The following is an 18649-nucleotide window of genomic DNA, read 5'->3' as shown; positions in this document are numbered from 1 at the left end:
GAGAGTCCGAGCAACATAGCACAGAAGTCAGATTAACCTCAAAGCTGTTCACAGATACAAGGAAAAAATACCATCTGTGCCAAGGAAAAATGATATAATCAACACCTAGTATGAAAAATTCCATTCTTTAAAGTGTTCATCAATAACCCTTTTCAATGATAATAACATTGAGGCAAATGCCCCAACAATTCAATATATTAGTTGATGCAAAATGCACAAATTCTTTTTTCCACATAAATATTTCAGCAAGAAACCAACTTTGAGGCAAAAACCCAAATAATTCAATATTTTAGTTAGCACAAAAAGCACCAATCTTTTTTACTTGCCACATAAATATTTCATCAAGAATCAGCAAGATGCAAACTTTGAGGCAAGAAAAAACCAAACAATTCAATATATTAGTTTAGCACAAAAAACACCAATCTTTTTTACTTGCCACATAAATATTTCAGCAAGAATCAACAAGATAGCAACTTTGAGGCAAATACCCCAAACAATTCAATATATTAGTTGATTCAGAAAAGACCAAAATTTTATACTTGCCACATAAATATTTCAGCAAGACTTCCCCCAATCAGAATGGTGGTACAATATTCTTCAATACCCCCACCACCACACCCCCACATCCTAATACCTCCTAAGGTTCCTAAAAGATAACAACTTATCTAAATTCAACCTTAGTCTTATTCCTTATTAGTCACAGAGACACCAAGTTTTCCAGCAACAATAACTGTAGTAGCCATATCAAGAAACATGCCATGCTCAACAACACCAGCAAGCCTCAAAATTGCATCACTTGCATCTTTCAAATCACCCATATCTTTCTTGAAATACAAATCAATAATATAATTACCATTATCAGTAACATAAGGCTCCTCTCCTCCAGCTGCTGTTCTCAACTTCCCAACACATCCAGCTTCAATAAACAACATTTCAAGCCTCTTTAGTGTAAACTCCCAACAAAAGGGTACAATCTCAACAGGCACAGCAAGTCCACTACCACCTAAATGATTCACCAATTTTGACTCATCAACAATTACAATGAATTTCTTAGTAGCTGCCTCCACCATTTTTTCCCTCAACAATGACCCTCCTCTCCCTTTAACCAAATTCATTTGAGGGTCAACTTCATCAGCACCATCAATTGCTAAATCAAGAATTGGGTGTGAATTCAGATCTGATAAAGGGATACCAAGTGAAACGGCTTGTTCATGTGTAATCTTGGAAGTGGGGATTCCTACAATGTTCTTTAACTTGCCACTATGTAAAAGTTCAGCAATTTTGTCTACAGCATGTTTTGCTGTGGACCCTGTACCAAGACCAACAACCATACCAGACTCAACAAACTCCACAGCTTTGTAAGCAGCTATCTTTTTTAGCTCATCTTGAGATAGAATAACAGGGGAAACAGAGGCAGAAGAAGAAGTTGAAGACACCATCAATGAAGGGTCAACCTTTTTGGGGCCAAAAAATTGAGGGTATGCAACAGCCATTGCTAAAACACCACAAAGATTGAGGAAAAAATCAAGAATTCAAGATAAAAATTGAATCTTTAACACAAAATTGGTAAAGGGGTTTGAGTATGATGAACAATGAAACTATCAGAGTGTATATATATAGATGAAAAATTCAAGAGAAGGGAAAGGGGAAACGAATTGGAGAAAAAGAAGGAAGAAATCTGAATAGTTTTTATTTTTTTTATTATCAAGATTGGAATTTGTGGAGGAGGGGAAAAGTTCTTTTGATCAATGAAAGAAGATAATGTTTTTTGGCGTTTGCATTGTTAGGGTTTAAGCAGAATTTATAGGGAAATTAGGAGGAAAGGAAGGAAAAATGAAGGATTCGTGGGGAGAAAGAGGTGTGACAGAATCCTTGAAGAAATAAACAACTAGCATCCATTCATAGATTTCTTTTTTGTTTTTTTTTTATTCGCGTTTCGTATTTAGATTGAAGTCTGATTATATATAAATCGTATATTGTAAGGTTCAATTTAAATATAATGTTTTTCATATTCAAAGTTCAAAATTGAAAAATCTGATTAAAAATGGAGAGATTTCAATTATCCATTACAACCCATGTGTTATACCATTTGGCTTAATACACGAGAACTCTTAAACTTGTTAGGTTATTTTGTTTAAACACAACTAAGGCATGTTTTAATAGAACTGCATTTAGAAATTTTTTATTTAAATTTTGAAAGAACATTTGTCCGTGTCTTTATTCGTCTATAGGATAGTTGAGTTAATCATAATAAATATATCGATTTTCTCTAATTATAAACATCAATATCAAGTAAAAACTATTGGGAAATTTATGGCTTATTAAGTGAAAATGTACAATTAAAAACAATATATTCTATGTGACTTAACTTAACTACTTAATAGATGATTGAGAATACATGTCAAAAAATTTAAAATTTGAATCGAAAATGTCTAAAATACTTTATTAGGAGTTGAAGTATTTAATTGAAACATAGCTTAGTTAGGGTGTTTAAATTAAATATTTGATAAGTTTAAGAGGTTAGTTACGTATTAAGCCTTTACATTTATCTTTTTTTGTTTTTTAAGGGGTTGGATTGATATTCATATTGAGACCCGATTAAATTCTTAAATTTAAACAAATAAGGATCGTTTAGTAGTTGATTTGGAGATGAGTTATATATATATTTATTTTGGATAAGTAATACTATATTTGGTATCTGATTAAGAGGTGAGTTATTCATGTATAAAATTAGTATTGTGTTTAATTTGTAATTCAATTTATAAACTTGCATAACTTAATACATGTATTAATTAGTTACAAAAAAATCTATATATTATTTTATACATGATAGAAAATGAAAAAAACTAATAATATATGAATAACTAATTTTTATATAAAATAATACATAAAATTCTATATAACTAATTCATATATTATTAATATTTACATAATTCTAACCAGTTATCAAATGACTCCTTAAAATAAAATATTTCATAGCAAAAATGACTTTATAATTAGAATTCAAACTCGAGACATCTACTAACTTCTCTGTTTCAACTTTTAACGTTGCAATTTAGACATTATACTCCTTCCTCACATTTTCTTTTCCATTACCATTTTATTAAAAATGGCAAGTGGTTATTAAATTATTTTGTCATTTCCATCTTATGTATTATTTTATGTTTCTAAATTCGAAGTGTCACCATCATATGTCATAAAAAATATCAATATGAATTGTGGCGTAGTGATAAAATTATTTTATTTTTTAATTAAAGATTTTGAATTTGAATTCTAAGTATGAAAGAAATTATGTTGAAAGTGTTTTCCCTAAATTGATTCTGCAGTGTGCGATCGAATTTAATCAAAACTCTAATGTATACTTCGAATACCGAATGGAAAATTAAAAAAAAATCTACGTAAATACTTTTACGTATTTGCTTAATAAAAAGATCAAACGTACACATCAAGAAATATGTTAATTAATAGAAGATTATTAAAAGCATCTTATCTCTAGGCATTCTATCTCCATTACAAATAAAGAAATATTATGCATATATACATCAAAAAAGAAAAGAAAGACGAGAAGTATTCGTATGTATATATTAATATATATTATGCCTTTACTTTTGCTATTGGCCTCTGGTTGGAAATGAGAATTTTCTACTCTCACATGGTGAAAGATATTTTTTTATATACTATTCTTATTCTATAAACGTGTTACGAGTTATTTCAAATTTAAAATTGAAATTACCTGCTCACTAATCAATTCGATTATTCTCTATTTATTATTCGTTTATTTTGTTCTTCTATAATTTATTTGATTTTCAAATCAAACTACTAAAATATTGCATGTAAATATAAATAACGATGAACCAGAAAAAAGCCACCAAAAAAAAATAATATTGCTGATAAAAGTTATCAACACACTCAAAAGATTTGCGTATAATATATATTGATACAAAATCATTGAAGTTGACCATAGAAGCAGATTTGGTTCACAAGTGGGGACAATTATGGTTAGCATAGTTACATAATTTTTTTGACCAATCATAAAATTATCTATGTGCGATTCATCGGTCATAGGTTCGGACCATAAAAACAGTCAATAATACTTATATAATTATAGATTATTTATGCAACATCTTTTAGGGTGCGACACTTCTTCATAAGCTATTAAATGCTAATATTTGATATTCTGTTCATCGAACTGCCATGTATTTCTATAATTTTTTTATTTTATAGTCATACAACAAGAAGTTCTATGGTTTTTTTCCTATTTAATGGGGCCATGTAAAAAGAATCCATAATATAGATATAGCTCTAATATTAAATGTTATAGTAATACTTAGTACTTATGGTAGGTGCAGGAAACAACGCATGCATCTTGCCTTCTTTCAATTCTCCGCATATGTACCAAAAATATTTTACTAATATATAATGAAATAATTGAGATTTCTCGATTTTTAAATTAAAATTTTTAAATTTAATTTTTGAAATGAAAAATCTTTTGGCAGGAGGCATTTACTCGTCTTAATTCATGAGTCTACCTAGTGTGAATTCGAGATCAGACTAGATAATTTAATTTTTTTCATTTTTAACCTGGAATACTGAGTTTATGCTTCGAAAATAAAGAATCTTTCAAGGAAGCTAATACGAATTCAATCTAATCCTTTTAGTGTACTTCGAATACCACTCTCAAAAAAGTGGACTTATTGAATATCATATTGATTTGGCTTAGTTCACTTTCATTTTATTCGCAGAAATGATTTTAAAATTTTAAATTTTAATCAAGTTTCATTGTCATAATTCATAAAACTTTTTTTAAAAATTATAATTTATAATTTTCTATTTCTATGATGATGCCTTTGGTTATTTATTGTTAATATATAATGAACTAAGGTAGTTTGTTGTTTTTATAGTCAATACGTGGGAAGTATAGTTTTACTTTTGGACATTGAAGGGATTATTCTATGGATATTCTATCTATTTTACAATGAGATTAGTGTCATTATTTGGCTCTAAATTAATTCTTTTCCACAATCCATGGAGCTAGGAGGCTCATGGGACTTATTCGAACTCTTTTCGTTTGAAATATCATACTGTATATAAAAAAATAATTTTTTTTTAATAATCTATATAATAAATGATAAATCTCTTTAACAAAAAATTTATTTTTGTCACTGTGTGCACAATATAAGAAGAAAAAAAGAGCAAACAATTTTCTTATAGAAAAGAAAAAGAATCAGCTTAAGATTTTGCCTTTTGTATAAGACATGGAATTAAATTTAGAAATGAAATTCATATTGTCCACAAACTTTTCAAATTAAATTTCCATGTGTTCAATGAAGAAAAGTGTGTCAAACTTTGATAGTATGAAGGAGTAAGTACTTCTCTATCTTTAGAATTTATAGGTTCGAGTTCTAGAAATTAAATGAAATTATTTTTGATAGAAGACACTTTACTTTCATAGTGAGATTTCACGACATGAACCCGAATTAGTTAGATTCTAAAATGAATATCGTCCGAGTCAAACATACTTTCTTGTTCCAGGTAAAATCTTTGTATTTGGACAAGTACTCAACTGCCATCTTGAATTAGAATAGAGTGTTTGACCATTCCAATATAATTCAAAGTATTATATTTGCCTAGTCAAATGATCTTCTCTATTTCCATTTATTTGTTTGCTTTAAGAGAAGAAAAATCATATTCTAACTTTTGATTTGGATAATTTTCAATTCAAGTCTCTAGATTTTAGTAAAAGTTTAGTTCTTGGTCCAAAGAACCCAATGACCATTTGATAAAAAGGACCTTGACTTGTCAGTTTACACCCCCAAACTTCCATTAAATGCACTTTGAGCTCTCCCAAATCGAAAGTTCCTATTTTGCTGGCTCTCATTTAGTCAAGGACATATTTTTCACATTTTTAAATATTTGATTTGGAAGATTAGAGAAGAATATTTATTGCCCAACTACCCAAATGTATATCTTGCAAGAGCAAATTTGATTATATGTAATCTTATTTTCTTATTATATATTTCATATTGTTCTTTAAGCGGTTAATCAACTTATACGCACCTCAATTATTTTATCATGAAGAAGGGAGAGTGGTTTATTGATTATTTATTGAGAGAAAATTGAGAGTGGAAAAATCAGAATCATTTTCGTTAACGACAAATATATATATGAACTAAATTATTAACGGAGTTTATATTTGGAAGTAATAGTATTTGGATCTTGAATTTCGACTATGAAAGTGAGGTTAATCAAGTGAATGTTGTTGAAAAACTTTGAAAATGTTGGTAAGAACTAAAATTGATAGTTCAAACTTCAGACATATTCGTATGAAACTTCAGACGATATTTCAAATCTCAAGAATACACATTTGTAGTTTCCTTTGGAAAATCAAACTTTAGACACATATATCAAAAGTTTGGCCTTGACAACCCAAACTTCTAACGCGTATGTAACAAGTTAACTTGTACAAGCAATATGCCAAACTTCAGATTAATTTGTAACTTTAAATGTGAATTATTGCAACTTTAGCCCAAAGTCGCTAAACTTGCAAAAATTTATGAGGCTTAATTGGGTTCTCTAAATCGACTATATGTGCACTTGCGCTGTGCAAAACCCAGCAGTAGGATCTAGTCATAGCCCAATGAAATATTGATACACCAAAGCCCATTGGGTTATCATTAATCATACCCAAACAGGCCCAACAGGCTACTTGAAAGAATATCACATAATTTTTCATCAACTTCTTCGTAAATTATTCGTTTATATTTCCTTACAAAAATTTCCTAGCAAAAGAAATGATCGACAACAACGAGTCCACACCTCAGCTCTAAACATGTTGGACTCGGCTATATGAATTCTCAGTGACCGTATTATTACAAGACGTATTTTGACATATTGATCAAATTATTTGTCAATCAATTCAAATATGAATATAACACTATTCTAAATGCCAAAGGTTCTTGTGCTAAATGAATTATTGTTCTAGGATCTTGAAGCAGGTTCAAAATCAATATGACCATACTCAATACCAATGTGATACATGAAAAGAAAATTTTCGATTTGCCCTGATAGAAAAACAGAAACATATACATGTACCGCGTATGAAATACGTCTAAAATAAGTTCTGTATAAATTCTCTGTTTTGAAATAAATAAGATCATGCATATATACAAGTATATGTTAGTCATACACAAGTAATCGTACCCCTTTCAAACGAAGAACTTTTTGACCTTTGGTGGATCCTAAGCGAAATCAGAAATTTTATTAAGAGTGGTTAAAGATACTTTTAAGGTTATATAGTATATTTTTATGAAAAGTAACATTTGACCTTTATACATAGTGTGTTCAACTGACTACCCTTCGACATACATAACTACCTCCTACTACACGACACAAATTCGAATTACTCAACCAATTGGTTTCCGGAAAAAGAAATAATGTCTTCTATGCAACATAGAGAAGTAAAAACGAAGTGAAGTTCCAAAAAATGAGTAGTGGAACTAAGAAATGTTGTCAACTTACATTATTCAACATCAAGAGCATGTAACTATGTATCTATATTACTCGGACTCTTTAAAGGATGTGTGTTGGATCCTTCAAAATCCATGCCTTTTTGAAAGATCCTATACGGATGTGACAATATTTTGAAGAGTCCGAGCAATATAGCGTGAAATTCAGCTCAGACAAAAGAGAACAGCTTAAAGTAAACAACAATGTACAATGATAGTGAAAAACGTGCCAACAAGTGTTGCCAGAAAATAAGTGCTGAGGCTTCACTTACTGCATAGCTTCTCAAGCTTGCAATTGCTCCCAACAAGACTGCACTCGGCATTGTATACTGCAACAAAAGCATGAACGTGTACATATGATCACCCTCGACAAGAAAGTTCATCCTATTAGCCAACGTAACAACTCCGATCCCCAACAGAGGAAGCACGAAAAGCCTTGCTATCTATATTCCAATCATAGTCCTAAGGCCAAGTCTGGAATCATTAGGCCCTTCAGCTAGCATTCCTCCGAGAATTAACATGACCGATGGCACCATTGCACCAGCTAAGATCTCTAAACTATCCGTGATGAAAGATAGAGGGGCGTTGTATCCAAATACAAACGCCTTAACATGAGGGACCATCCCAACGAGTATGGCAAACAGAGAAGCAATCGTTGGGGGCTGAAGGATGTGTTGCACGGGCGTTTGTTCAGCAACTGTTCTCATTTTCTTGACAACTTTAGGAGAAGCCAAACAACTAGTAGACTCAGGATTATCACTATCATTTTCGATATCAGGTACATTGGACATTGAAATATTTGAGACAGACATAAAGATCCTCGCGACAAGGGGTGTTTTTGAGTGTTCTGTTTGTTTGTCCTCAATGCCTGGCCACTCTGCTTCAAATAAAAGAGGCCTACTAACCTCCTCCTCCTCGTACTCTTTTTCATCGATAACCTCATAGTACTCCATCGGAGGCTCCATCATATGATAAACAAGCGTATAAACAAGAATCACCACGACCCATTGGGCAAAAGAAACATAAGCAACTCCATTCCTTTTACAATCAGGTCCAAAAGGTTGATCCACACTATGACAAATAGAGCTAACTATAGCTAAGGGAAGATTACCTGTGTTACCAAACGCGGTCATGATGATAGTCAATCGAGTAAATTCTGGAGGGGGGACGACATATAATCACTACTAACACGCCTAAAACAAAGACAACAATCGTACTTATCAACACGTTAACAGGTATAAACCACCAATGCACGAAATTATCGAGTGTAATTGATTGTCCCAACTGAGTGAAGATCAAACATGGCAAGAAAAGTGCAAAGACAAGTTTGCTAAGAACTTTGAAAGTTTCTTTTTGGGTTTTTTTATGAGCAAGAACTAATCCAAAAATTGCAAGTGAAACAAGTTTAAGCAATGGGAGTATAGTACTAATGAGGCCTTTTTCAGCAGATTTTGTGTTGCTACTATTAACTGCTTCACTCAATAATCTTAACATCTTTTCTGAATTCAGATTACGGAGAAAGTGAATTTCACAAAATTATTGAGCTTGTCTAAATCAAGAAAAGCTATAAACTTTGATAAACTTGAAGCAATATGCTTTCACCAGCTATATTGTTCGGACTCTTCAAAAATATTGTTGCAGACCTGCAATCATGTCGAATCCTCTAAAAATGAACTACTTTAAAAGGATTTGACGTGTAAATGACAACATTTTTGAAGTGTCTGAGCAATATAGTTCACAAGAATATATTACGAATATCAAATTCAACAATTAGGGAATAGGAAAACATAATGCAATATCAAGACTAATTTTTTTAAGTGAATTGAACACTTTTCGGATTATTTATGAAAATCACTCAGAGATAAGATAAATTAGAATTATTATCATAAGATCAATTAACACAAAGAATAACAAGTAATTCCAACAGTCTAATTTTGGTATTAACAGAATGAAGAATTGTGAGAAAAAATTATTTATACCTTAAAATTCCCAAATTGCAATCGAAAAACAAGATTTTTACGACATCCCAGAATGGATCATATTAAAGAATTTTGATTGAAATTAATGAATTTTACAATATGGAATTTGTGAAATCACATAAAAAAGAAGAAGAAAAAAAAACGTGAGATTTCATAAGGGGAAAAGAAATAAATTTTATTTATATTGATTTTATTTAATACGTAAAAAGTTGCAAAATATTGTTATACCTTATAACATAGGACTCTGAAGTGTGAGGAAAAATTCTATGCATCTACTAAACATAAAAAGCCTATATGTGTGCTTGAATTTCGGCCATATAAAACCTTAGACATTTCGTCTAATCTCAAATATCACATATTATTCCGAAATTAGTAGACTGACAATTTTTTGTGCACTACGAACATGAGTTGAATATTAATGTCTTATAATCGGGTATCTATGCACTTTGGACCCATAGTTTGCCATATCTAACCCAAGTCAAATTTGCGGCCCAAGTTTGCTTACTCAAGCCCAATAGTGTTGCTATCCCTATTTGTTTGCTTTAGTGGCCCACTTGATATTCTGATTGATTAGCTTTTTCCATCACGCAAGCCATGACCGATATCGATTTTCTATTTAAATGTCAGCTCTAGGTTTGAGATAGTCCATCTGATTAATTCAGGTATCACTGCTGAAAATTCCAACGATTATTCGGCTGCATATTCCCCATATGCTTATCTCACGCTTCCAAAGCAAATTTGGATTTCTTCTTTCATTTTCCTAAATAAAAGATGGTAAAAATTACTTGATTGAGTGTTTTTAAAAATTAATTACTGATTTTAGCAATATTTTTATTTATTTATTACTATTTATAGCAATACATAGCAATATTATGATAAATCTACACTTGTATTAAAAGTAAATTATGCATACAATATAAATGTATTATAAGTGTTTTAAAATATATACTATGTTTGTATAGTAAGAAACTGACATAATGTATTATAAGTCTATTAAAATATGTGATAAATGCATTATCCATCTATAAAACTTGTATTATATATGTTTTATAAATAGTTCTCTGCAATATATTTTAAAAATGTATTATAAATGTATTATAAGTGTTCAGTGAAAAAAAATTATTACTATAAATGATAAATATTTTCTTAATATTATATATTTATGTAAGTTTCCCGAAATGCCTATGAGTGCCCAAATCGAACCATGTAGGCCCAACTAAGCCCAACTTTAACTATTACCAACTCCTAATTTTCACTTAGGCCCAATCCCAATTCCCAAGTGACAAGGTGTCATTTGTATTAGTTGAAATTTTTAACAATATATTTACCAACCAAATTTTTAATTATTTATTATAAATTATATGAATGAACCTAAGATGTTAGGTGCTAACATGTCTTATTTGCAAGATTACAAATTTAGATCTTCATGAAAAGTTCTTTATAAATGTTTTTCTGTAGCTTGATAATGCAAAACACTTTTTTTTAAAATACGTCAATATTTATATAAACTCAAATGTTAGTAGAGCCTTCACCATCGCTTGATGTAATTTAAAATAATTAACTCAAATGGATATAACTAATATATACTGACAATATTAAATATTTTGCACTATTTATATTTTTACAGGTTATTTGCCTTATTTATCAAATTACTAATGAAACGTTCAATGAACAATGCATGAAGGTTGAAGTTATCATTTAGATGACTTGATTCTTAAAAAATTCTTTTATAATGTCATATTACACTCTTCGTTTTAATTTATATGACAATATTTAATTAGACATAAAGCTTAAGAAAAAAAAGACTATCAAAATACGTCATCTAAAACAATTCTTAAAAATTTCTGTGACTGTAAATTATTTTACTAACTATAAAAAAGAAATTTTAAAATAATATTACTTTTAATTATGACTGTAAATTATTTTACTAACTATAAAAAAGAAATTTTAAAATAATATTACTTTAATTACGAATAGATAACATTCTTTTTTAAATAGATAGAAGTGAGTAATTTGAACTATAAACTAACTAGAAGTTGACCAATATTTCCATGTTTAGAACTATATAGTTCTTCTGTAACCATGCATCTGGCTCAAACTCCAAAAGCAACTAAAAATTGTCCTAGCTTTCTGAAAAGAAATTATAATATCCCAAGATATTCATTTTCTTTTTGTTAGATATGATCTAAGGCGTTTTTCAAAAGTAAATTTGATGTTTTAGATGACTTAAAGGTTGTTGTATTTTTCTTAGGATTCCCATGATGTGTGGGACAAGGAAGTACCCCCTTCAAATACTAGGCAGTAGACTTGTCATTTCAATCTGTCAACTCATCCATTTTGCACCAAACTTCACATAATCTTCCTCACTTTATTTTCTTCTTTGGTCCCTTTTTTAAGGTGAAAAATGCTTTCTTATATATTACTCGTCACTTACAATATAGTTGATGGATCGATCCTTAGGTTCCCCCCCCACCCCATTGGTACTTGTGTTTTCCTTTAGTAGTGTAGTTCCATACGGGATCTTTAATATGTTTTAATTGAGTTAAGGATTTTTTGAAAATAAATTTTTTACGTTCATAATATTGAAGTAAGATTGCGTGCATATCATTCTGTTCATACCTAGTTTATTAAATTACACTGAATATTTGTTGTTGTTATTGGACCCAGTTAGCATAGTAAATATGGTCCTTGTTTGATTTTATTTTTTTACCTAGTTTTCCTCTAAATTAAAGGTATCAAGTTCGAGCTACTGAAAATGAAAAAAATCTTATTGTGAGTATCTCTTTTAAAAATGGATCATACAATGCACGAATCGAAATTTACTCGGACTTTAATATTGTTATCAAACATTGAATGAAAAAAGAAAAACAGTTCCCTCCGAAGGACCAAGAAATTATTAGACTTCCTCTTTTGATGAATCATATACTATACAAATTCGAAATTAGACGTGATCCAAATAAAATATTGAATATCGAGTAAGAAACAAAAATAATCGTCATAACCGTTTATACCTAGTTTGAACAAAATTTCCTTCTGGTTTAGGACTCATATATATCCTCAAACCTCAAAAAAAAAATTGTACTTCTCTTTAATTTTTTGATGTCTAGGGCTTTAATCTCGAGATAATTTAGTCCGTTTATTAAAACGGCCCCTTGTATGTTATTAGTTCATTCAAGTTTTAGAAATTATGATGTCGTGCCCAAATATACATGCATAGTAACTTCTATGTAACCATACAGCTGTTTGATTCGATGTATAATCAGTGTACGAGACCTTTTGTCTTTTCCTGTTCTAACATATATATAGCTAAAACTGTACACATGACAAATGTGGTGTCGTGTTGGTTTATACATCGATTAGTTTCACAAGTTATTTGTTATTTTTTTATATATCAATCTATGTATTGAATAATTTAATTTGTATGTATATCGATTAATTTCACAAGATATTTATTCTTTTTTACTAACACATGTAACGAATTACTTTATTCCAATTTATGTCACAATATTACTATTTTGGAAATCAAAATAAAGTTTTGTTTGATCATGCTTTTTCTTAATGGTACCCTTTATATATTTTGTGAATATATTGTGGGGTTCATCCCCTGATTTTCTTTCCATAATTGCTTAAATCTTTTAATCAACAATTGCGGCCAGCTGGAGTTGTCAACAAAGTTTGCACTAATATAAACTTTTGATGGAAAAGTAGCATCATTTTGTTGACGAATGGTGAAATACAAATTTTATCTATAAAATGAGTTCTTCAGATCCTCATTTCAGACACCAATTCACAGAGAGAAAAATATTTAGAGAGCTGTGAAGATTCCATAGACCATAAGAAAATAGTCTGTGAAGAAAATTAGAGTGTGAGCAATATTTTTTATAAGATGGTAATCAAAAGAGTGTTATTCCTTTTGAGTGTGTGGTAGTCTTTTTTTTGAGTGTTGTACTCGGTACTACCTAGTGTAAAATTCCTTACTATAGTGATATCAGTTGCTCCTCTTTGACCATCGTTTTTTTTTATTTAAAATGGTTTTCACGTAAAATTCTTGGTGTCATTATTTTCCAATTTTATTTTATTATTTTGATCATATATATTTTTGTGGTAGTCCGTATTTTTCCAACAAACTGGTATCAGAGCAAGGTTTTATCTGAGTATGCTCTGTGGTTACAGCATAGTCTAAACCTCCACATCAGAAAATATTTACCTTGATTTGCTATATTTTTTATTTTTGGGGAGAAAACGATGGAAGCCAACACTAATAGAATGGTTATTTTGAATGATGTTAATTATGCCATTTGGAGGTGAAAACACGTGTTTGTACGTTATGGGAGTATCTTGAAAGTTTGTATGCTCGGAAGACTAGGACAACAAAATGTTCTTAATAAAGTAGATATTAAGTTTAAAATATCATGATGGTTCTCCAATGATATTTCACCTGAATAATTTTCAGGGAATCATGAACCAATTGTCTGCCATGGACATTAAATTTGACGAAGAAATTTAAGGCTTACTTCTACCTGGCTCCAGGAGGAGAAATAAAAATCGTGGTTCTCAAAATAGGAAACATAGCAGGAGCAAATTCAGAGGCAGACTTAGAAATATTGAGTACAATCATTGTGGCATGAAAGGGCACGCAAAGAAGTTCTGTCGGAAATTGAAGAGGGAGAATAAAAAAAAGAGAAAAATAAAGAAGATGGCAATGAAAATTTCCTAGCCACCATCTCTACCGAAGATCTTGTTACAGTTTTTGATGCAGATCTGATAAAAATTATTTTTGATGAGTCAAGATTGGTTGTGGACACCGATGTCGCATCTCATGTGACATCAAGGAAGGAATTGTTCTCTTCCTATACTCCTGATGACTTTGGAACCTTGAGTATGGATAATGAGATTGTATTTAAGGTGGTTGGTGTTGGTACAATCTGTTTGGAAACTAGTATTGGAACTAAACTAGTTTTGAACAATGTAAAATATGCACTTGATTTTCGTCTGTACCTAATTTATGTTGTTGTTCTAGATGATGAAGGATATGTTAGTACCAATGGCGGTGGAAAGTGAAAACTCATTAACGATTCCTTGATTGTGGATCGTGGTAACAAATGTCGTGGCCTATACTGGACTACATCTTCTACTTGTGCAAATATGGTGAATGTAGTTGAGAGAGATAACTCCTCAACATTATGGCCCAAGAGACTTAGCCACATCAGTGAGAAAGGACTTTATATTTTGGCTAAGAAGAAATTGTTGTCTGATTTCCAATGTGCTAAATAAGAAAAGTGTGAGTACTGCTTGACAGGAAAATAAAATAGGATTTCCTTTAAGTCTAACCCTCCTTCAAGAAAGATACAGTTGCTTGAGTTCGTGCACTCTGATTTATGCGGTCTAATGAAGACAAGGACTCTGGATGGTGCACTCTACTTTGTCACTTTCATTGATGACTGCTTCAGAAAGCTTTGGGTCTGTGTCTTGAAGACTAAAGATTAAGTGTTGTGTGTCTTTAAGCAGTTTCAGGCTTCAGTTGAAAGAGAAGTCGAAAGGAAACTGAAATGTATTCGTACTGATAATGGTGGTGAATATTGTGGACTATTTGATGAATACTGCAAGCGTCAAGGTATTAGACACCAGAAGACTCTTCTTATGACTCCTCAACTTAATGGGTTAGCTGAGAGGATGAACATGACCTTGATGGAAAGAGTTAGATGTTTGCTTTCAGAAGCAAAGTTGCCAAACTCCTTTTGGGGTGAGGCCTTTTTGACCGTTGCACATGTTATTAAATTATCTCTTATTGTTGCTTTGCAAAGTGATGTTCCAAATAGAGTTTGGTATGAAAAAGATGTTTCCTATGACCATTTGAGAGTATTTGATTGCAAAACTTTTGTACATGTGCCGAAAGATGAGAGGTCAAAGTTAGATGTCAAAACAAGGTGGTGCAACTTTGTTGTATATGACCTTGATGAATTTGGTTATAGGCTATATGATCCAATTGAGAAGAGGTTTATGATAAGCCGCGATATCGTCTTTATGGAAAATCAAACCATTGAAGATATTGACAAAGTGGAGTAGCTAAAATTTTCAAGTTCAGATGGAGTAGTCCATCTTGATCAAGCTTTTCATACAAATGTGAATGATGTTGGTGAGATTGATAATCATGGTGATGCTTAGAATCAAGTCCCAGGTCAACATGTTGATGTTGTTATTGATGATGCTCCTGCTCATGAAGTTGTGAAAGAAGCAAATAATCCTCGTAGGAGGTCCACAAGACATCGTATTCCTTTCTCTCGCTATTCACCCAATGAGTATGTGTTACTCACTGATGGGGGTGAATCTGAGTATTATGAGGAAGCCATGGAAGATGAGCATAAGGATCAATGGATTAAAACCATGCAAAATTAGATAAAATCTTTACATAAGAAGCACACGTATAAGTTGGTGAAATTTTCTAAGGGCATGAGAGATTTGAAGAACAAGTGGATGTTTAAAATTAAAATTGAATAACACAACTTGAAGCCCAGTTACAAAGCTAGATTGGTTGTTAAGAGATTTAGTCAAAGAAAGGGTATCGACTTTGAAAATGTCCTCCACTCGTATAATTCTTGGTTTAGGTGTTTGTCTTAATTTAGAGATTAAGCAGATGAATGTGAACATGATTTTTCTTCACGGTAACCTAGAAGATAAGATTTATATGCAACAATCTGAGGACTTCAAAGTAAATGATAAAGAAAATTTTGTGTGCAAACTCAAAAAAAGTCTCTACGGGCTAAAGCAAGCTCCTAGACAGTGCTATAAGAGTTTAAATATGTTATGGGGGAGCAACGCTATAAGAAGACTTCTTCAAATTATTGTGTATTTGTACAAAAAAAATTTAACAATGATTTTATCATCCTCTTGCTATATGTGGATGATATATTGATTATAGGCAAAAATACTTCCAAGATTGATGAGTTAAAGATAGAGCTGTGTAAGGTTTTTGCTATGAAAGACTTAGGTCATGCCAACCAAATTTTGAGTATGAGAATTACTCATCTCAAGGATGAAAGGAAGATTTACCTGTCGCAAGAGAAGTACATTGAACGTGTACTGGAGCGCTTCAACATGAAGAATGCTAAGTCTGTTAGCACACCTCTTGCTGGTCATATGAAGTTGAGCAAGAAAATGTGTCCTACAACTAAGGAGGAAAAAAAGAGTATGGCCAAAGTTTCATATTCCTCCGTCATCGGAAGCTTAATGTATGCAATGGTATGCACTAGATATGATATTGCTCACGCAGTTGGTGTTGTCAGCAGATTTTTCGATAATCCAGGAAAACAGTATTGGGAAATTGTAAAGTGGATACTCAATTATCTGAGAAAAAGCTCAGATAAATATTTGTGTTTTGGAGGATCCAATCCAATCTTGAAGGGCTATACAAATGCTGATATGGCAGGTGACCTTGATAACAGAAAATTCACTACTGGATAATTGTTTACTTTTTCAGGGGGAGCTATATCATGGCAGTCAAAGTTGCAGAAGTGTATTGTACTGTCTACAACTGAAGCTAAGTATATTGCGGCTTCTGAAGCTGGCAAAAAAATGATATGGCTCAAAATATTTCTTCAAAAGCTTGGATTGCATCAGAAGGAGTATGTCGTCTATTGCGACAGTCAAAATGCAATAGACTTGAGCAAGAATTCTATGTACCGTGAAAGGACTAAACACATAGACGTGAGATACCACTTGATTCAAGAAAAAATAGAAGACGAATCTATGCAGGTTCAAAAAATTTCAACAAATGAGAATTCTACAGATATGCTAACCAAAGTGGTAACAAGGAACAAGTTCGAGTTATGCAAAGAACTTGTTGGCATAAGCTCTCTCCCCGAAGATGAAGATACCTCCTTCTAGTTAATGGGAGTAGAGGGGAAGATTTGTGGGGTCTATGCCATGATTTTCTTTCCACAATGACTAAATCTTTTAGTCAAGAATTGCAGCAGCTGGAGTTGTCAACAAAGTTTGCAGAAATGCAAACTTTCGGTGGAAAAGTAGCACCATTTTGTTGACAAATGGTGAACGGTGAAATACAAATTTCACCTATAAAAGGAGCTCTTCAGCTCCTCATTTCAGACACCAATACACAGAGAGAAAAATATTTAAAGTGTTGTGAGGATTTCATAGACTATAAGAAAATACTCTGTGAAGAAAACTAGAGTGTGAGCGATATTTTTTGTAAGGTGGTAAATCAAAAGAGTGTTATTCCTTTTGAGTGTGTGGTAATCTTTTTTTAAGTGTTGTACTCGGTACTATCCAGTGTAAAATTTCTTACTATAGAGATATCAGTTGCTCCTCTTGGCCCATGGTTTTTTCCTTATTTAAAAGAATTTTCACGCAAAATTTTTAGTGTCATTATTTTCCCATTTTATTTCATTATTTTGACCATATATATTTTTGTATTTGTCCGCATTTTCCCAACATATATTACTTCTCTTTCGAAAAAGAAAAAAAACTTATAGAATCTACATCACAATTCACACGTAAAATAGATTACTTTAATTAATCCTCCTAGCCCAAAAATACTGCTAAACAAAATTAAAAAAAATGTCAAAGGTTGTGGTTAGATGTATATGTTATATAATCTGTATTACGAAAATATTTAGAACACCAATTTTGGAGAATTTGCTAAGAAACAATAAAGTTTAAATAATATTTTCAAAATCAGAAACCTAAAACCAGTAAAAAAATAGAATCTGAAACAGATTAGAAATAATATAGAAAATATTTTTCTCAAAAAAGAAAATCGAGCCCATTGAATGCACAAGTGTGTCCTTAAGGAAATTATTCCCCTCAAATACTCGAGGTTAATGGAATATATCCGATAGAGTCACCGGTGTATCATTATCTAAAATCACGGTGTCAGTGAACCATTCAACAACAGTAAAATATACTAAATTTTTTTTGTGCTGAAGAAGAAGAAGTTCTGAAGTTCAGAAAATTCATTGTTTGAAATGAGAGAAAATCATCTATTTATAGACAACAAATGTTTAGTATGGACATGTACTTATTGTGCCTTATCGGAAAGGTCACAACTTTTTGAAAAAGTCACAATCCTTCAAAAAAGTCACAATCTTTCAGAATAGTCACAACCCTTTGAAAAAGTCACAGCTCTTCATTTTTCGTTCACACCTTTTA

General features: G+C 31.4%; 1 protein-coding gene and 1 pseudogene across 1 annotated transcript; both read right to left on the bottom strand.

Annotated features, from left to right (window-relative positions):
- Positions 1–446: 446 nt before the first annotated feature.
- On the bottom strand, positions 447–1596 carry LOC129879881 (probable ribose-5-phosphate isomerase 1). The gene has a single exon (XM_055953611.1). It carries the CDS (start codon positions 1491–1493, stop codon positions 684–686), a length of 810 nt encoding a protein of 269 aa, XP_055809586.1. The 5' UTR covers positions 1494–1596; the 3' UTR covers positions 447–683.
- Positions 1597–7675: 6079 nt separating this feature from the next.
- LOC129874020 (protein PIN-LIKES 2-like) lies at positions 7676–8999 on the bottom strand (annotated as a pseudogene).
- Between the last annotated feature and the right edge of the window lie 9650 nt (positions 9000–18649).

This window comes from Solanum dulcamara, chromosome 2 (assembly GCF_947179165.1).
Source record: "Solanum dulcamara chromosome 2, daSolDulc1.2, whole genome shotgun sequence".
Taxonomy (NCBI): domain Eukaryota; kingdom Viridiplantae; phylum Streptophyta; class Magnoliopsida; order Solanales; family Solanaceae; genus Solanum; species Solanum dulcamara.
This window is presented reverse-complemented; position numbering and strand designations above follow the sequence as displayed.